Source organism: Leptosomus discolor, unplaced genomic scaffold (genome assembly GCF_034619465.1).
Source record: "Leptosomus discolor isolate bLepDis1 unplaced genomic scaffold, bLepDis1.hap2 HAP2_SCAFFOLD_82, whole genome shotgun sequence".
Classification (NCBI taxonomy): domain Eukaryota; kingdom Metazoa; phylum Chordata; class Aves; order Leptosomiformes; family Leptosomidae; genus Leptosomus; species Leptosomus discolor.
The window spans coordinates 192,982-214,183 of record NW_028237936.1 but is presented as its reverse complement, the minus strand read 5'-3'; the positions used below and the strand labels follow the sequence as shown (position 1 = coordinate 214,183).

Here is a 21,202-nt window from a genome sequence, read left to right as displayed (position 1 = left end):
GCCCTGGCTCAGCTGCTTCAGACGTGCTGGATACCAAACGCTCTCCAAAGCTCTCCAACACAGTCACCACAATCTCTTGAACCACCAGTCTAATTTCATCACGGCAATCTGCAGGATAAGTGTCCAACGGCTCTGTCCCTCTGGCACTGGCAAACAACCCTCTGCTGACCTCATGGGGAGCCCTCCTTAAGACGTGGACAGACTGATCCAGCGCCTTCACCCGCTCCAGCCCTTCTTGGACCACGGTCTCCGCCGTCTCTCTAAGCTCCTGGTCTGCTGCCAGCGTAGCCCGCAGCAGCACAGGCGGTGTGCTGCTAGGCACTTCTTCCCCAGCACACTTTGGAGAGTAAACTGAGGAACAGTTGATGAATGAGTGTGTTCCTTCACCTCGGTTTGCTCTCCTTTTCCTCCTCACAAGACCTGTGCTCAGATGAGTCCCTGGTAGACAAGCTTGAAAAACTCTGGTGTCTCCATAGGTCGCCTGGCACACGGAGGTTTCTGGTCTCCTGCGGCCAGGAGCCAAGTGTTGTAGGCACTTCTCAAAATCAAGCAGGTGCCATTGAGCTCAGAGCAAAGGGCACTGCAGCCCCTCTGGACCTCAGCACGCTGCACCAGGTGCCGCGCGCCCTGAACTGGAAGCTAGCGGCTACCTGGGTACCGGTGATCATGACCAGAGGACAGGCCCCAGGGCACGGTGGGCCCCCACAGGGGCTGGTACTTCCAACGGGCTTGTTGGCTCTAGCTGCAGGAGGCGCTGGGCAGAGCTGAATAGTGGAGGGAAAGCCATGGAAGGTCCTGGACCAGGCTTTCTGCTCCAGTCTCTTCTGCCACAGGTCCCAGCGACTCTCAGGGAACTGCTGCCTGTATCAGAGTGGCCCGTTTGCCCCTTTTCGAGGCCAAATGCCAAGAATGGTTGTTTTGAGAGGAAAAAAGGAACCAATCCTTTTCCTTGTGGCCCTGGCTGCTGTCTGCCAGCCCAAGAATTGTCCTTGGGACAGAAGGCAGTCTGAAAGTCCACCGTAACCACCATGATTAGTGTAAGAATCAGAGGCCGAAGCAACAAAGAGAACCTCTTGGTTGGTGTCCACTACAGGCTGTCTGATCAAGGGGAGCCTATGGACAAAGCCTTCTTACTCCAGCTACAGGAGGCTTCGTGCTTGCAGGCTCTTGTCTTGCTGGGGGACTTCAATCACTCCAACATCTGCTGGGAAGGTAGCAGGGAGAGCCATAGGCCATCCAGGAGACTCCTGGAACTCATTGAGGATAACTTCTTAAGCCAGGCAGTAGACAGCCCTACCAGAAGGGATGCGATACTGGACCTGTTGGTCACCAACTCAAGTGAGCTAATCGGAGATTTGGGCATGGGGGAAGAGGACGGACAGGGCTGGGGAGTGACAGCAGCCCAGTACTTTGCCTCCTGGAGATGGGGCATGGCCCCACGGGATCTCGGTGGCCAGGCAGGGAGGGGAGGGGGGGATCTGGCTGACCAAGGCAGGGAAGTGCCCGCTCTCCTCACCTAGCATTTGGAGAAGCTGGCCCAGGCACAACCCTGTGAGCTCACTGGACGTCACCAGGAATTCCCTAGTGTGAGGCCCCAGCAGCCCCACCAAGGAACCCAAGTGCTTCCAGACACATTGTCTCTGCCGGGGCAAGGCCAGGAAAAGGATCACTGACAGCCCCAGTGCCCACGCTGCCCCCGATCAGCGACTGGGCAGAGGGGCCACCCCCTCACCCCCAGAGACTCCAAACCCAGCACCCACACAGGCAGGGCTCCCTTTGGAGGCTGTGGCCAGCAGCGAGGGGACACAGTGGCATGCAGGGGTGCCTGAATCGCTCCTCGGGAATGCCCAGCATGTGGGTGCAGACCCACAGGGCCCCCTCCCGCTCTCACACTTTGGGTGAGCTGAGCCAGCAACTGGACCTGATGGAGGGTGGGTCTGTCTCATGACGGGTGCCTTTCTCTCCCTGATGCCCTCTCCATCTCCCTGCCACCCTGTAGCTCCGCACAGCCCCCAGCCCCACTGAGCACTGACCACAACTCTGCCCTGGCTCCTGACAGGCCAACGCTTTCCCTGTTGTCCAAGGGCTACTTACATCGACCATGGCACAAAAGCAGGCAGAGGTCACCTCTGCCTCAAGAAGGGCTGCCATGATCCAGCCCAGATCTTCCACACACAAGTGGAGCTGAGCCTGAAAGCAGGAAAGGAGGACAGAGGTTTGGCATCATGGTGCCTGCCGGGGTTCACTGGGATCCCACGCAGAGGTGAGCAGGGAGGGCCTGGTGGGTCCCTGCACATCCTGAGCTGTTGCCTTCATCTCCCCTTGTACTTCCATCTCCTCCATGGAAAGAAAGGACAAGACGTGCCAGCAGCACTCAGTCAGCCTGTCTCTACTGTTGCCCCGCTTCCCATCCCTCTCCCATCCGCAGTGTCTGGTTTCCCTGCTGCCTGTCCCCCACCTCTTCTCTATCTGCCTCCTGCTTTTTCTCTTCTCTTGTCTCCTGCTGTCCTGCTGTGTTTGGACACCGAGCCTTGTAGCCGACTCGGTGCCAGGATTTGTTCTGAGCAGGAATGAGTAAACTTTTCCTGTGCCCCTGGATGGCTTTCAAGCCCCTGGGTGCAGAGCCTGTGGCTATGGGCAGGTGCCATGGAGGGGCCAGTGTGCTTTTGCCAGGCCCTTGTTCCTGATGGACTCCATCTGGAGCTGGGGCAGGTGTGGCCAGTGAGGCTGACGGTAGGGCTGGCCCTGCTGTGGGCTATGAAGGGGACTGCCTGGGCATGCCCAGCTGCAGGAACTGGCTGAGGAGTCAAACAAAGGGGCTTCCACAAGGAGATGCCTCCAGCAAGGAGCAGCCGGTCCCCGTGTGTGGTGCGTTGACCCTGGCCAAAATGCTAGGTGCCCACCAAAGCCACTCTATCACTCCCCCTCCTTAACTAGACAGGAGAGAGGAGAGGGAAAAAAAAACCAACAACAGGCTTGTGGGGTTGAGATAAGGACAGGGAGATCACTCAGCATTTACCGTCACGGGCAAAACAGACTCAGCTGAAGGGAAATGTAGTTTATTACCAATTAACTCATAGAGGAGTAATGAGAAATAAAACCAAATCTTAAAACACCTTCCCCCCACCCCTCCCTCCTTTCCCGGGCATAACTTTGATCCCGATTTTTCTCCCTCCTCCCCTCCAGTGGCACAGGGGGGAAAACAGGGGATGGGGGTTAGGGTCAGTTCATCACACTGTTGTTTTCTGCTGCTTCTTCCTCCTCAGGGGGAGGATTTCTCACACTTTTCCCCTGCTCTAATGTGGGGTCCCCCTCACGGGAGAAGGTCCTCTGTGACTTCTCCAGCCCGAGTCTTCCCACAGGTTCAGTCCTTCATGAACTGCCTCAACAAGGGTCTCCTTCATGGTGTGCAGTCCTTCAGGAACCGACTGCTCCAGCGTGAGCCCCCCTCACGGGGTCTCTAGCAGCAAACCTGCTCCAGCATGGACTTCTCTCTCTCCACAGGCCACAGGTCCTGCCAGGAGCCTGCTCCGGTGCAGGCTTCCCATGGGGTCACAGCTTCCTTCAGGTATCCACCTACTCTGATGTGGGGGCCCTCCACGGGGTATAGGCAGTCATCTGCTCCACCGCCCATGGGCTGCAGGGTGACAACCTGCTTCACCATGGTCTTCACCACACGTTGCAGGGGAATCGCTGCTCCGACACCTGGAGCATCTCCTCCTCCCCTTCTTCACTGACCTTGGTGTCTGCAGGATGTTTCTCTCACATATTCTCACTCCTCTCACTCACTGCAACTACTGCTGCACAACAACTTTTTCACTCTCTTAAATATGTTATCACAGAGGCGAAAAACACTATTGCTGATTGGCTCGGCCTTGGCCAGCGGTGGGTCCATCTTAAAGCCAGCTTGCATTGGCTATATCCAACATAGGGGAAACTTCTAGCAACTTCATACAGAACCCCCCCGCTACCAAAACCTTGCCACACAGACCCACTACACCGCGGCAAGGAAGGAGCCATCCCCAACAGAGCACCCGACCGGCACACGACACCAGGACGTTGCTGCCTCCATCTGCCACACACTTGAACTGCTGCGTGTCCAGGAAACATCATGGGAGAGCTGCATTGAGTCACCCACTGCCTACTCCTAAGGTCAGGCAGCTGGCACTGTGGAGGAGGAAGGGGCAGAGACAGAGAGATAAGCTTTGGGGTGGTGGAGGTCTGCCATTGGCGCCAGGAGCCATGTGTCACCTCACATGGGTCCCGGCCCATCCCTCCCACAGTTTTCCAGATCTCTGCCTGCCTCCTTGCCTGTCCCTGCCTCTGTCTGCCTTTCAGGCTTTCTCGTTCCCCAAAGCTTTTCTGTCTTCTGCTAGCATTGCTCTGTAAACTGTCACCTTGTACCTTTCCTTTCTGTCTCCCCACCAGCTTACTTCATTCTTCCTCATTGCTTGTGAAAATGGCATTTCCAAGTCTCCCTCTAAATTTTCTCTTTGTGTCTCCATTTATCCGGGTCCGTGTTCGTGTGGCTTATGTCTTCCTGCACATCTTCACCTTCATGACCTTTATTTAATATCTTCACTTATTTAGTTTGCTGACCCTATTTCTCTCCCCTGCCATGCTCTGTTCTTAATCCTTCCTTCAAAATTTCCTTTTTATCTGCCTATTTTAATTTGGTATTGCTTCCATTTTGTTTGTTTTATAGATAAAGGAAAGCACATAATTTTTGATAATAATATTGCTGTTGTATTTAATGAGCTACTTTCCTACACAGTTTCATAGGGCATCTATCTTTTTTCCTATCTACACACCAAAAAAATAATTTTTTTTTCTTTAGGATTCCCTATCCCGTCACATTGCTGATGCAATTAATGTAGCTACAGTAAAAGAGCAGGAATATTTGTTTCTGGTACAGGTGGCTTTCTCCATTTGGCAATTTGCACCCCATAAACTGAAGGCAGCTGAGAAAACTCCTTGCTGCTACTCCAGCCACCTTTATGTGTTGTGGTGGTTGGCCCTGCCCCTTTCCCAGGTGATTGCAGGAAGGGTGGTGGGCGGGTCCTGGGGTATATGAGCCCCGGACTCTGCTTAGGGAGCTCATTCTGCTCTGGGCCTTCTCTGATGTCAGTGCTCTGCTGGACCTTCAGGTAATGGCAGGTTTTGACCTCTCTAAAATATTTGGGCGGATATGTTTTGATGTTTAAAGAAGCAGAGAACTCTGTCTGAGGTAAGAGCTTCAGGATTGGTTAAGGTTCAGCTGCATTTAGCTCAGAAAGTATGCTTATATACAGGTTTTTTTTTTTTAGGTCAATAATTTTGTTTTGAGTCTTCTGGGCTGGCAAGAGGGCTTAATAGTGTACTTTTTTTTTTTTTTAGTGTAATCTAGGTGTATCATGCTTTTTTGGAACTCCTGACTTTATTGAAGATGAAACTATCAAGCTATACAACTATTTGTTGTATACTGTGTTAATCGTTGTTATCTTCACTCTGTAATAGGACTGATGGTGAGGTTAGCTAACAGGGGTTAGGGTGAACATCTTGTATGCATCTGTGAGATGACAAATTATGCGATTTCTCAGAAGCGTAATGGTAGTTTTCCGTCTTCTGGCATTTTAGGTGCTACAAGCGATGATGGCTACAGTATCCGAGGCTGAAATTGGAGCAGATGAGAGGAAGGCCACGTTCCTTTCGAGCAGGAGAATGTTGTGGATGAAGTCTGTGTTGATACTTACTGCTGGTACCAGTTCTGTGCAGATGAAGAAGAACCTGGTAACTGAGGAACATCCTGGATGGCTGATGCGGTATTTTGTTGAGGATGGATTCAGAGCCTCAGCCCTCTGAAAGCTAAGTGGAGGGACTGGTGTTTGGGAGGGGGCTCTGGGAGGAGGGAACAAGGTTGGGAGCTGTAGGGAGGGGTTTCAAAATTAGTGTAGGGGAGAGGGCTGTCCAGGACCTGTCCCCTTTGGGCAGGTAAAGGGAGCGGGTTGCTCTTGGCACAATACTAGCTTGTGCCAGGCAGGACTCTTCCAGCCTGTAGCTGTGTACCTTGTGTAGCATGTCTTCTGTGTATCAGACCTTTCTCGGGTCTCGATGTCCTCGTTGCTCTTTGTGCTCAAGGAGCACTTCACGTGCCTCGGGCGCCATTCCTAGGGTCTCGAATGCCCATACTTGTCAGCATGGTGCCGCTCAGGCGTGTCTTTTCTTGTGTAACAAGCTTAAAGCTCGGATAGGTCTCATGTCTCGGAAGTTTCCAGTCGGTGTGGTTTGGTGTCATTGTTCTGGGCCATGTCAGCATCTCTGATTTTGAGTGGTCCACTTCAGAGTAAGTAGCTGTATAGCCAGCAAGCAAGGAGAGTTATTTCTGTACTGCTATGCAGAGACATGGCAGGTGACCAGATGTTTTTAGTGGCAGGCTGTATTTGGCCTCTAGATGGCATTCCTAAATGGAAATGAGACCTCTGGAATTGTTAAGCTTTTGATAGCACCTGGGCAATTTGTTTGATATTGCTTTTTTGGATACAGAGGAACGAGCTGTGTGCTAAAGGGCGATGAAGGAGAGGCAAGTGGAGGGATGGAAGAAGGTGTGTTGGCAAGTATTGTCAGAGGGGAGATGTGACCGGTGGTTGCCTGATTAGCTTATAGGTTTCAAGGTTTTTTATTTTGAAGGTACAAAGCAATGAGCAAAGTGGGATGGGAGAGGAGAATAATGATTAGTGGGCTGAAGTAGCAGTTATTTTTTAGGCATCTCATTGTCAATGAAGTTATAAGCATCCCTTGTTTGTGTTTTACAGGTGGTACACAAGCCTTAATGTAGCAACCAGTAAAGGGCAGAGGCAGGGCTGGTGAGCAGGTGAGGTAAAGGAGCAGGAGATGGGAATCAATGGGGCCCAGCTGTGGTTTGGGCAGTATCTCGGTGTGTGTTATTTTCTTTTTTTTTTTCAGGTGATGCAGTTCTACAGCCTTAGAGGGGTGAAGCTTCATGCTGACAGCCGGTCCGAGCGGGCAAGGTAGTTGTTGGATGAGTTGGTGTCTAAGAGCAAAGTATCCTGCAGAAACTCAGTGAAGTGTTTCTCTTCAGTTTTGCAACTGTGCTCAGGCTGCTTGTGGAATTGGATGAGCATTTGAGATGAGCTGGTGTAGTAGCAAGGAGGCTCACGAGGCCAGTGATTTCTTGTAAGCTCAACAGTAATCTTACGTCTCTGGGTATCTCGGGTGCCACAAGCAATGATGGCTGCAGCATCCAACACTGCAATCGGAGCAGGTGAACAGAACACCGTGGTGCTTCCAATGAAGGGGGTGTTGTGGCAGAGGTTGGTGTTGGCTGATGTGATGATTACTGATCGCAGAATTTGTTATTTGGTGGGTTTTTTTCTGCAGATGATGGAGGAACCTGGGGATTGCACCAGCATCTGAGTTAGCTAATGTGGGTGGTTTTTTGGTCAAGAATGGATTCGGACACCTAGACCTCTGAAAGCTAAGTTGAGGGGCCAGGGCTGAGGACAGGGCAAGGATGGAAGTTGCGGGGATGGAGTTAAAATTAGCACAGGGGAGAGGACTGTGCAGAGACAGTTCCCTGTGGGCAGGTAAAGGGAGCCATGTTACTTTTCTGCACCAGACTAGGATGCGCCAGGCAGGGCAGTTCCAGCCTGTCTGTTATGTAGTTTGTCCAGTTGGTCTTCTGTCTTGGATGTGTCTCGGGTCTCAATGTCCTCATTCCTTTTTCGGCTCAAGGAGCAAGACTAACATCTCGGGCACCATCCCTGGGGTCTCTGCTGCCTGTACGTGCCAGCATAGTGCCTGTTAGGCACCGCTTCTCTTGCATAACAAGCTTAAAGCGCGGATGGGTCTCACATCTTGGAAGTTACTGGGTGGTCCTCATCTGCGATGTCACTCAAGGATGCATCGGCAGCTCTGCTCGCTAGCTGTTGGGTTTTGCAAACTGAGAATTCTTCCCTGCATCGTTATGCTCGTAGGTCTTGAGGCCACATTTCTCGCGCACGTGTCATCTATGTTTCGACCGTAACGTCTTATAACAGGCTGTTATGTTCAAATCTTTTTCTAGAGGCTGCCGTAGAACCTCCTCGCCTCATGGCTCTGTAGGTCTTGCCCAACAGCGTAACTCATTTGGGAGTCATCCTTCTTGCCGAGAGGTTTCTCTCATCTTTGCGTCGCCTTTTTTGTAGAGTTCTGTGTAGCGTTAGTTTCCCTTTGTCTTTGTGTGTGTGTCTTAGAGCTGCTCTGCCTGGGGCTGTAGAGTCAGGGGTAGGTGCTATATCTCTGGTTAACATATTGATATGCCTAGACCATTTAGGCAACGGTTGTACAGTCATCTCGGGTTGAGTAGCTGGTGGCAGACTGCACAGCCAGTCATTTTGGGAGTGTTCTACAGAGAGGATGGGAGCCTTCTGGGAGGGGTGGTTGAGTTGGGAGCGAAGCAGATTGCATCTCAAAGGTGTTAAGGCTTGTGGGTGTGTGCCTCTAAGCTGGGTGTGTTGTTTTTAAAGGTGGGCTGCCTTTAGCCTCTAGGTGGTACTCTGAAGCAGAGATGAGAGCTCTGGAATTGTGAAGCTTTTGATCTGCACCTGGGTAAGCTGTGTAACAATTTGTTTTTTTTTCAGATGCGGAGGGACGAGTAGCTCTTAAAGACCGACAGAGGAGGCGAGTGGAGCCCTGTCAGAAGGTGAGTTGGTGCAGGGTGTTGAAGGGAAGTTGTGGCTATGTGGCCACATTATGGTTTGTTTTTTTTTCTTAATTTCAAGGTGTGCAGCAATTTGCAAAGCCAGATGTTGGTGCCAGTGCTGACTCTGGCAAGGTGAGCTGTGGCTAGTGGGTGAAGTAGCAGTTATTTTTCAGTTTTTGTATTGTCGGTGAAGTTTTAGGTGTCCCTTGTTGTTTGTGTTTTACAGGTGGTACCTGAGCCTCAACGCAGCTGCCCGAAATGATGAAGGCTGGCCTGGGGAGAGGGTGAGGTAAAGGAGCAGGAGCTAGGCATCGCTGCGGACAGGCATCGGTTTTGGGCAGTAGCATGGCAATCGGTTTTTGCCTTGTTTTTTGCCTCATTTTTCACAGGTGCCACACATGGGCTCGGAGGGCCGAAGCTGCATGCTGATGAGCCGTCCGAGCAGCTGAGGCTGTGTGCTAGGTCGGCATCTAAGAGCTGAGTCTTACATGGCAGCTTGGTTAAACACTTACCTTTTCTTTTGCAGGTGATGTGCAGGCTGCTTCTAGAATAGGATGTGTGTTTGAGGTGAGCTGGAAGTTACTGGGCGGTAACTTCTATTAGTGTAACCACTTCTATTAGTGAAGAGAACTGCGGGGCCAGTGACTTCTCACAAGCACAACAGTAATTTTGTTTCTTGGTATCTCAAGTGCCATGATCGACAAGGGCTGCAGCGCCCAGCTTTCGAACTGGTGCGGAGCAGGTGAGGAGTGGAATGACATGGCCCTTCTTGGGGGGGTGGCTTGTGGGGGTGTGTTTTGTCAGAGGTTGGCATTGACTGGTCCAATGCTGTCTGGCAGCAATATTTTGGTTTTTCATTTGGATTTTACAGACAAGTAAGAAGAACTTGGAGTCTGTGGGAGAGTCCCATTTGGCTGGCGTGTTTCTCTTGCTGAGGATGGATTTGGACCCCTGGTCTTCTGCAAGCTAAGTTGCAGGACAGGTGCTGGAGGTAGGGGGCGGTGGGGTAGGGGGGAGATAAGTTTGGGAATTTCGCTGAGGGGATTTTAAAGTTAACATAGGGGAGAGGGCTGTCCAGGAACACGTCTCCTTGGGCAGGGAAAGGAGTGGGTTACATTTTGGCACCAGATGAGCATGGGCAGGGCAGTTCCAGCTTGTTTCTGTGGTGTTATGTAGTTTGTCTAGTCCATTCACTGTGTCTAGGAAATTTCTCAGGTCTCAATGTCCTCATTCCGCTTTGCACTTGAAGAGCAAGCCAGATGTCTCGGGCATCATCCCTGTGGTCTCAAATGCCTGTACTGGTTGACATAGTGCTAGTTGGGCATTTCTTTCTTTGCGTGAGGAGTTTCAAGCATGGATCTGTCTTGCATCTCGGACGTTTCCAGGCCGTCCTCATTTGTGGCGTGGCTCTGGGCTGTACCGGCAGCTCTGCTTGCTAGCTGTCCGTTTCTGCGGACTGAGACCTCTTCCCTGCATCCTTGCATTCTTAGGTCTTGAAGACAGGCTTCTTGCGCATCAGTCATCTCTGTTTTGACCGTAACTTCTCGGAATGGGCCATTAGGTTCCTGCCTTTTTTTTTTCTGGGGCTGCCATAGAAACTCCTCACCTTGCGTTACGGCTCTGTAGGTCGTCTTGCCCGACTACGCAACTCATTTGGGAGTCATCCTTCTTGCCGATAGCTTTCTCTCATCTTTCTGTCACCTCATTTGTAGAGTTCTGTGTAGCATTGGTCTCCCTTTGTCTGTGTGTGTGTGGCTTGGAGCTGCTCTGCCCGGGGCTGTAGAGTCAGGGGTAGGTGGTATAGTGATAAGTGTCTCTGGTTAACATTTTGATATCCATAAACTGTTTAGGCAACAGTTGTACAGTCATCTTGGGTTGAGTAGCCGGTGGCAGGCTGGGCGGCCAGTCATTTCGGGAGTGTTCTACAGAGGATGGGAGCCTTCTGGGAGGGGTTGTTTAGTGGGAGCGAAGCAGATTGCATCTCAAAGGTGATAAGACTTGTGTGTGTGCCTCTAAGCTGGATCTGTTTTGAATGGCAGGCTGCCCTTGGCCTCTAGGTGGTACTCTGAAGCAGAGATGAGAGCTCTGGAATTGGGAAGCTCTTGATTGGCACCTGGGTAAGCTGTGTAACAAATTTTTTTTGGATGCAGAGGGACAAGTAGCTCTCTGAAGAGCAACAGAGGTGGTGAGCAGAGCCCTGTCAGAAGGTGAGTCGGTGCAGGGTGTTGGAGGGAAGTTGTGACCGGTGGCTATGTGGCTACATTATGGTTTTCTTTTTTCTAATTTGAACATGCACAGCAATGTGCAAAGCGGGATGCTGGTGCCGGTGCTGACTCTGGCAAGGTGAGCTGTGGCTAGTGGGTGAAGTAGCAGTTACTTTTCAGTTTTCATATTGTCGGTGAAGTTTTAGGCGTCCCTTGTTGTTTGTGTTTTACAGGTGGTACCTGAGCCTCAATGTGGCCACTCAAAATGACGGAGACCGGACCAGGGAGGAGGCGAGGTAAAGGAGCAGTAGCTAGGAGTTGCTGTGGACAAGCGTCTATTTCGGGCAGTAGCTCTGAACACATTTTTTGCCTTGTTTTTCACAGGTGCCACACATGGGCTCGGAAGGACGAAGCTGCATGCCAATGAACTGTCCGAGAAGCTGAGGCTGTGTGCTGGGTCAGCATCCAAGAGCCAAATATTACATGGCAACTTGGTTAAGCGCTTATCTTTGTTTTTTCAGGCACTGTGTGGGCCGCCTCTGGACTCGGCCAAGCATTAGAGTTGAGCTGGCTATTAGCGAGGAGGATCATGGGACTGGTGATGTCTCGTAAGCACAACAGTAATTTTCTTTCCTAGTATCCCAGGTGCCATAAGTGATGATGGCTGCAGTGTCCAGCTTTGGAACAGGTGAGGAGCAGTTGAGGAGTGGAATGACACGGTGCTTTTTGGCGGTGTGTGTGTTGTGGGAAAGGTTGTTCGTGACTGCTGTGATGCTATCTGCCAGGACTGGGTTTTTTTGTTTTGTTTGGATTTTGCAGATGATAAAGAAGAAATGGATACCAGGGGAGTGTCCCATTGATCTGATGTGTTTCCTTTGAGAATGGATTTGGACCCTGGCCCTTTGAATGCTAAGTTATGGGACAGGTCCTGGGGTTGGTGGGGGTGGCTTGTGGGGCGATAAGGTTAGGATTTTGGGGGAGGGAATTTTAGAGTTAGTATAGGGGAGAGGGCTGTCCAGGAGCAGTTGCTTTTGGACAGTTAAAGGGAGCTGGGTTACTTTTCAACACAAGTGTTGTGTGCTGGGCAAGGTAGTTCCAGCCTGTCTCTGTGTTCTTGTGTGGTTTGTCTAGTCAATCTTCTGTGTCCTGGATGTTTTTTGGTTTTGCGGTTCTCATTGCTCTTTGTGCTCAAGGAGCAAGATGGGCATCTCGGGTGCCATCCTGGGCATCTCGAATGCCCAGCCTCATCGGCATAGGGTCAGTCAGATGCTTCTTTTCTTGCATAACAAGCGTGAGACGTGGATCGGTCTCCTATCTCTTGAGTTTCTGGGCATTCCTCATTTGTAGGTCTCAAAGTCAGGATTCTCGTGCATCGGTCTTCTGTTTTGACCATAACTTCATGTAACGGACCGCTACATTCGACTCTATTCTGTGATGACTGCGAAGAATTTCCTCCCTTGAGGCTCCATAGGGCTTTTCTGCCTGCAGCATCTTCCTCACTGGAGTCACATCTGATTGTGGTCTTATTGTGCCTCATGATCGTGTTTCTCATGGTGTTGGTGTGTATTGTTGGCCTTCATGTCAGGGTTGGATCTGCCTTGCCTGGGAGTGTAGCGATATTAAAGGCAGGGTAGCATAACTCTATTGTTGTGTGATAACTTGATCCGCCCGGATTATTTTGGTGAAGACCGTACAGTCCATCTCCAGGCAAGTAGCTGTAGACAGCTGCCACAGTGACTTGCAGAGTTTTGCGGGTGCGTCTCAGGTTGGAGTCTCACCTTCTGGGAGCAGCAGTTTGTGGCAGTCAGCACACGTGGGGCTCAATTAGTGGTTTTAATGCTGTAGTTAGAAGGCACATGCAAAAATAAGATAGGCCTTGGGTCTCATCGAGGTACTGGTCAGCATGCAGGTAACTGTTTTAAAGGGTTTGTTTGGGTCGCTTTTTCAGATGTGGAGCGACGAACCCCACGCCAAAGGGCGAGAGAAGAGGAAAGTCGAGCGCCGGACAAAGGTGGGCAGGTGTCTGATATCAGAGATGCGACGTGACTGTCAGTGGTTCTGACTAGATTACGCTGATTTGTTTTTATTTTCTAGGTGCGGATCAAAATGTCAAGTGAGAGATCCACGCTAGAGCAAATTCTGGCAACGTGCGCGATGACCACTGTGCTATGGTAGCAGTTTGATATGTCATATTATTGATGTAGCCAGAATAATACCCCGTTGTTTGAGTTTGACAGGGGGCAGGCAGACTAAAGAATCTGACTCTGGCCGGTCAAGCGACCGAGACGGAGGGAAAGAGCCTCAAGCGAGCCAAGGCTTTGGGCGGTATCTTAGCGTACGCTTTCCTCTGTTTCTTTGGCAGGTGCCGCATTCCTTCTGGGGTGGGAGAAGTCGCATGACGAAGAGCGCGTTGAGAAAAGGCAAGAGACTCGATAAGCGGCATAGTTAAGCTTGAATCGCTGAGGATCACGTGGTGACTGTTAAGCATTTGTCTTGGGCTTTGCGGGTGCCCCGTGGGCTCTCCTCAAAGGGCCGAGGGTTTGAGGCGAGTCGGTGGATGAGAGAGGAGCGGCAGGCTAGGAACTGCAGAGCGGATGGTAACTTCTGAGTGTAACAGGTGATATATTTCATCAGTTTTCTGGTTTCCGTGGGAGATGCTGGACATGATATCTGATTTCTTGGGCGCAGCACTTAGAAGGTGGGTGTCATTGGGTAGAGATGAATGCGGTGTGGCATGTCTGTGACGGGTGGCGTTCTGTCTTGCAAGCGATGAAGAACCTGGTGAATGCAGGAGCATCCCACTCGGATCGTGTGCTTCTGATGAGGAGGGATTCTGGACCCTGCCCTCTGAAAGGTAAGTCAAGGGGCAAAAAGCGGTGGGTGGCTGGGGCTAGCAGGGCATTTAAATTTGGAGTTGTGGACAAGGCTGTTAGGGGTGGCTTAAGTCTGAGAGCGGTTAGAGGGCCCGGGGTCTGTTACACAGGATGCGAACGTGTGTGGAGCAGGGCCGTTCCAGCCCGTGTCCGTGGCTTAGCGTCATTTGTCATCTGCATTCTGTCTCTTAGACGATGCCTTCCACAGGTCTCTGTTTCGCCCCCTGGGCTCTCTACGCTTGGTACGTGTGTCAGTAGGGTTTCAGGTGATTTGCCGCTTCGCTATCAAGCCCCTTGAGCATTTATTTTCATCGGAGCCAAAAGCATGCCTGACATTGTGAATGTTCCTGGAGGGTCGCCCTTGTAGAGGCAATGTGGGCGGGTACGATCTGCTCTTGAAAAATCCACTTCCATAAAGCTGCCCTACAGCTTTTCATCCTGGTGCCCTTATGGGCTTAAGTCTTAAAGCCCAGCTTCTCACATGTCCATTGTTCTGGTTTTGTATTGTATTGCTCTGTATCTGTACTGATGGTCACCTAATACGGTATTGCACTGTAGCGTTCTGTTTTTGTAGGACACTGTATGGCATGGCGTTGTATTCATCTTGCATTGCAGCACCATGCTTGTGTGGACTGAGATTGCGTCGCACCGTATGGCTCCCTATTGTGCTGTGTCTTGCGTCGTGCTCTACGGCTCTGTATTGCACCACGCCTTGACTTTGGTCTAAGACTGCATTGCACTGTACGGCGCTCTGTCGTACCATAGGGCTGTGTCACACCTGCTATTGCGTGTCACTGTATGGCTCCACATTGTGCTGGGTCTTGACTGTGATCTAAGACTGCATCACACCATACGGATCTGTGTCATGCTGGGTCTTGACTGTGATCTAAGATTGTGTTGCACCGTACGGCTGCGTATTTCATCACACTCTGGCTCCATATTGCACAGGGTCTTGCATCACACTCTATGGCTCTGTGTCGCGCCGTACAGCTCCTTATGGCACTGGGTCTTGTATCACACTCTATGGCTCTGTGTCGCGCCGTACAGCTCCTTATGGCACTGGGTCTTGTATCACACACTATGGCTATGTGTCACGCCAGGTCTTGACTGTGACATAAGACTGCATCACGCCGTACGGCTCCGTGTCGCACAGGGTTCTTGTGTCACACTGTACGGCTTTGTATTGCACGGGGTCTCAACTGTGGTCTAAGACTGCGTCGCACTTTTCGGTTCCATGTTGTGCCGGGTCTTGCATTGCACCGTACGGCTTTGTGTTGCACTGGGTCTTGACTGTTGTCTAAGACTGTGTCACACCGTATGGTTCTGTGTCGTGCTGGGTCTTGTGTCGCACCATACAGCTTTGTGTTGCGCTGGGTCTTGACTGTGATCTAAGACTGCATTGCACCGTACGGTGCCGGGTCTCTTTTTTTTCTTTTGCCCTGTCTGTGTGGGTTTTTTTTTCCCCCAGTCCCTATCACTCTGTGTGGCACTGTTAATTGTAAATGTTTGGACTGCGGAGGGCCTCGGGCTGGGGTTTTCAAAGGCAGGGCGATTTTGGAGGCCAGCGGGAACCCTGTTCCTGAGGAGAGCCGCAGACCTGTGGTGGCAAGCAGTGGGCGAATGGCAGAGCGGAGAGGGAGGGGTGGTTTATAGGGTAGGTGAAGTGAGCGTTGTGCATGTGTCTGGCTTTGGTTGTGTGGTAGTATGTAAGCGTTGTTAACATGTTGTAGCTGAAGTCAAGGTATTTTTCTTTTCTAGGCCTTGTATAAAAAAAAGCAACAAACCACAACCCCAAAACAAACACACCACCCAAACCCAAGATATTCTAATAAGAAAAAAAAACCCAGTCAGGGGATATTTTTTTTCCACTTGCTTTTTTTTTTTTTAACCTAATTGGGTCCTAATTGGTCTGCACAGAGATAACTGCCAAAGTTTGGATGGTGGAAGGCAGCAGGGTACTTGGTGGGCTTTTGAGAAGCCCGGAAAAGACCCAGCACTCTCAGCAATTTAGTAGGGAGCTCACTGTGCTTTGGGATAGTCTGGCAGAAGCCATAGTGCGCTTGGGAATGGAGCAAGGGTGACGGCGGGGTTAAGGAAAGACCAATGGATGCTGTGGCGCTCTTGGTAAGTCAACAGGGAGCTCATTCTGCTCTGGGGTGGGTGCTCCACTGGTGCTGCTGGTGGTGGCAGCTCCGCAGCTGGCTGGATGTGCGGGCATTGGGCTTTAGTCACAGAGAGAACCAGAGTAGTCTGTTCCAGGTAAGAGCTGTAAGAAAGGCCCAGGTTCAGCATCACATACACTGGACAGGGGGGAAATGGGGGGAAAACAGAGATAAAAAGGAGAAGGGAGGGGGACCGGGGCCAACGGAGGCAAAGATGGGGAAACTAGGGAGAACTGGGGCAAATGAGGAGAAAGAAATGGAGAGTAGCAGTGATTATACCCTTTGCTGGTGTTTTAATTATTTCTTAGTTTTCCTTAGTGCTGATGTTATTCACATTTTCTTTCTACTTGTTGTTGGTTTGCTGTCCCTATTTAATAATTTTTTCATTTCCCTAGTAACCATATCTTTTATTTTTTTATGCCTACTTTTATTATTTCCTTTCTTTCCTTAGTGCTCTTTCATTTACTTTTTTTTTAATCCATTTTTGTTCTCCATCACTGTGTTTAATTTTTTTGTCTTATTTCCTTTTAAAACTGTGTCTCCTTAGATCCCATTTGCTGTCTTAATTTTGACACATTTTGAAATTATTTTGTGCATTCCTCTACGCCCTGACTATTTAGATATTCTTTCTACCTTGGCATTTTCTTTTGCTGTGGCTCTTTGTTCTTTCCTCTCTTGTTATTTTGACTATTGTTCCATTCTTTCCTGTCTTAGTCTCTTGGCTTTAAAAATTTTGTTTCTGTGTCTGCTTTTATCTAGTTTGCTGGTGGTGTTTTTAAGTTTGTTTTTTTTTTTTGTCCTCTACCTAGTCACTTTTTTTTCCCTCTCCTTTGACCCAGCTCTCTACCCTTCTTTTTAATAGTTTCCAGTTTCTTGAGTACCCGGTCACTTTTTGAATTTACTTTTGATGTGTGTCTCTTTTTTTCAGCCTTTATTTTTTAGGTTTGCTTGTCTTGCCTCATGTGGCTTCTGTGCTTAATTTTGTCCCAGCTAACACGTTTGTTTGTTATTTCCTTCCCATGAGTCCTGCAGCCTGTGCTTCTTTTATGATTTTTTTTTTTTCCCCCACAACTCTATTAATTTAGATTGCTGTCTCTGTTTTTGAATTTTTTTCCTCTCAATCTCTTGGCTTTAAAAAGCGTTTCTACACCTGTACAGGTAATTTAGTTTGCCGTCTCTTATTTTCAGTTGTCTGATGACCATACTGTAGCTTTTTGCATTTTCAGATTTCCTTCTCTGTCTCCTTTTGTTAAGCTGACTATCCCTGAGTTTTAATCCTTTCTTGTCTGTCACATGCCCCGTCACATTTGACTCTTTTGTCCCTTATTCAGTTTGCGCTCCCTATTTCTTTTTCCATTTTCCTTGCTCTCTGGCTATTTAAATTTTCTTTTAATGTCTCCATTTATCTAGTTCCCTTTCCCTTGATTTAGTTTTTTCCTGTCCTGTACCATGTTGCTTTAAAAATTTTATTTCTGTTATCATTTACTGAATTTCCTGTCCTAGAAACTTTAGCCCATGGCTTTTTATGTTCCACTTTGAATCTCCCCCTAACAAGTTTTTGAATTTGCTACCTTGTGGGCGCAGTGCCAATACTACGGAAGATTGATTGAGACTAAAATAGAAGCGGGAAGCTAATGTTCAACATATAAGAATAAACATGATAAAAGACCAGGTGTTCCAAACAAGCCCCATGGCAAAATGAATGTTGAGCATACAAAAAAGCCAGGCTGGAAACCGCCTGGGAGGATGCGTGAGAGAGGACGTAACCACAAACAGTCACGAGCGCAGGCGCGCCAGGGAAGAATGTTAAAACATCCCCCTTGGCTTTTTAGTTCAGGAATGAGCTCGCTCTGTATAATTGCTTGAAAGAGAGAAGCAAGAGAGCTTCCTTTGCTATGCCGCACATCCGTGCTGATTAAAGAATATACCTAGAAAAAGTCTACGAAGTCTGCATCTCCTTCATACCTGCAGCTAGGTGCCCTGTGTGAGGAAAACCTCCAGGCGAGTTTGCTTTTTATAGTTCTACTAAGGTTTTTGTGGCTACCTTCCTTAAATAGGAGCACCTGCACCCGTTGAACAGGAAAACTACACGATCATTGTAATGGGACAGATGGCTTCGCAAGAGCTAAATTACACTAAAAAGCACCGCAACAGGTATTGCGTGCTGCTGGTTACCGTGTAACTAAAACCCATCTAATGTGATTGCTGCTGTTGGTAAAAACATCGTAATTGGTTCCCAGTAGATGGCGCACTTGATAGCGCTATGTGGGAGCGAGTAAAGGAATGCTTACAGACACCTAAAGGGCTAGGTTTTGAGATTCCTGATGCTGTTCTTGTGACACGGCAGTTTTTATACTCCATGTTGGAGCAGCTCAAACCTTTAGAGGCTATTGTTAGAAAAAGGGGGAAAAAAAAAAAAAAGAAAAAAGATAGAAACGGGAGCCAAAGGGCCAAAATATATATGATCGAGCTAAAGCTGTCCCAAATAATTCTGAGACTGAAGCCCCTTTTGACCCTGGGCTGCTTAGTGCAGAGGGGGAACCAGATTTATACCCTCTATTACCATTACCTCCTCAGCTATTAGAGACACTGCCCCCCCCACCCCCCTGCTGTAATTTTCACCACCACCGCTGTTACGTTCTATATTGTCTACAGCACCTGCTAATCCCTTTCTGAAGGAGTTAGCCGAGATCGAGTCGGCAGCGCAGAAATGTAAAGAAGCAGCTATAAAACGGGCTAATTTTACTTTTGCCTTCCCTGTTAAAAAGAAATAAAACCGGTTCCCAACTAATGAGGGTTTGCCTCACCAGGTTTCTAAAGAGCTTAAAAAAAAAAACTATTACAGAAAATGGATTACAAAATGTGTTCACCGTAGCATTAATAGAGGCAGTGCGGGTGGCATATGTAATGACACCACATGATTGGAAAATGTTAACGAAAACAACATTATTTTCGGCACGCCGTGAGGTTTGGCAATTAGAATATTACGACTTAGTAACAGAGCAGGCGATGGATAATTTGGGTGCAGGAATACCAATTCATCAGGGTCTGCGTACAGGCACAGGACAAACCCCAACGCCAAACCGCAACGCATTTGCATCTTCTGACCCCAGCGCCAAACCCCAACGCCAATCGCCAACGCCAAACACCAACGCGTTTGCATCTTCTGATCCCAAACCCGAAACCCAACGCGTTTGCATCTTTAGACCCCAATGCCAAACCCCAACGTGTTTGCGTCTTCTTACCCCAAAGCCAAACCGCACCGCCAAACCCCAACGTATTTCCGTCTTCTGACCCCAAGGCCAAACCCCAGCGCCACCCCCTAGCGCCAAACTCCAACGTGTTTGCATCTTCTGATCCTAAAGCCAAACCCCAACGCGTTTCCGTCTTCTGACCCCAATGCCAAACCCCAAAACCAAACCCCAACGAAAAACCCCAGTGAGAAACCCCAACGACAAACCCGAACGCGTTTGCATCTTCTGAACCCAACGCCAAACCCCAACGCGTTTGCGTCGTCTGACCCCAACGCCAAAACCCAGCATCGAACCCAAGCGCCAAACAACACCAAACGCAAACGTCAAACCCCAACGCCAAAAGCCAACGTGTTTGCGTCTTCTGACCGCAACGCCAAACCCCAACACCAAATCCCAACGCGTTTGAGTCTTCTGACCCCAACGCCAAACCGCAACGCCAAACCACAATGCGTTTGCGTCTTCTGACCACAACGCCAAAGCCCAACGCCAAACCCCAAAGCCAAACCACAACGCCAAACCCAAACGCCAAACCCCAACGCCAAACCACAAAGCGTTTGCGGCTTCTGACCCAAATTCCAAACCCCAACGCCAAATCCCAACGCCAATCGCCAACGCCAAACACCAACGCATTTGCATCTTCTGATCCCAACCCCAAAACCCAATGCGTTTGCGTCTTTAGACCCCAACGCCAAACCCTAACGTGTTTGCGTCTTCTGACACCAATGCCAAACCCCAGCGCCAAACCCCAGCGCCAAACTCCAACACCAAACCCCAAAGCCAAACCCCAACGCCAAACCCCAACGCGTTTGCATCTTCTGAACCCAACGCCAAAACGCAACTCCAAACCCCAGCGCCAAACCCCAACGCGTTTCCGTCTACTGACCCCAAAGCCAAACACCAACGCCAAACCCCCAAAACAAACCCCAATGCCAAATCCCAACGCTAAACCCTAGCGCCAAACCCCAGGGTCAAAACCCAGCGCCAAACCCCAACGCGAAACCCCAACGCGTTTGCGTCTTCTGAATCCAACGCCAAACCCCAATGCGTTTGCGTCGTCTGACCCAAACGCCAAACCCCAGCACCAAACCCCAGCGCCAAACAACAACACCAAACCCAAACGCCAAACCCCAACGCCAAATCCGAACGCCAATCGGCAACGCCAAACACCAACGCGTTTGCGTCATCTGACCCCAACGACAAAACCCAATGCCAAACAGCAGCGCCAAACCCCAACGCATTTGCGTCTTATGACTCCAACGCCAAACCCCAACGCCAAACCAAAATGCGTTTGCGTCTTCTGAACACAATGCCAAAGCCCAACGCCAAACCCCAAAGCGTTTATGTATTCTGACCCCAAAGGCAAACCACAACACCAAACCCAAACGCAAAGCCCCAACGCCAAACCCCAACGTGTTTGCATCGTCTGACCCCAACGCTAAACCCCAATGCCAAACACCAGCGCCAAACCGCAATGCCAAACCCCAACGCCAAACTCGAACGCGTTTGCGTCTTCTGACCCCAACGCCAAACCGCAGCGCCAAACCCCAGCGCCAAACCCCAGGGCCAAACCGCAATGCCAAACCCCAACGCCAAACCCCAACGCGTTTCCGTCTTCTGACCCGAACACCAAACCCCAACGCCAAAACCCAACGCGTTTGCGTCTTCTGAACCCAACGCCAAACCCCAACACCAAATGACAACGCGTTTGCGTCTTCTGACCCAACGCCAAACCCCAACACCAAACCACAATGCGTTTACGTATTCTGACCCCAAAGCCAAATCACAACGCCAAACCAAAACGCAAAGCCCCAATGCCAAACTCCCACGCGTTTGCGTCTTCTGACCCCAACGCCAAACCCCAACGCCAAACTCCGAAGTGTTTGCATCTTCTGACCCCAGCGCCAAACCCCAGCACCAAACCCCAACGCCAAACCCCAACGCTTTTGCGTCTTCTGAATCCAACGCCAAACCCCAACGCGTTTGCGTCGTCCGACCCCAACGCCAAACCCCAGCGCTAAACAACAACACC

At 50.0% G+C, this 21,202-nt stretch overlaps 1 protein-coding gene across 1 annotated transcript in view; it reads right to left on the bottom strand.

The window, feature by feature from the left end:
* Positions 1–13,156: 13,156 nt before the first annotated feature.
* Positions 13,157–21,202, bottom strand: part of LOC147412342 (acrosin-like) — a 50,624-nt gene continuing 42,578 nt past the window's right edge. The window contains exon 6 of the mRNA XM_086481451.1: positions 13,157–13,260. Within this exon, the coding sequence (XP_086337577.1) occupies positions 13,157–13,260 (104 nt within the window). The remainder of the gene's footprint in view (positions 13,261–21,202) is intronic.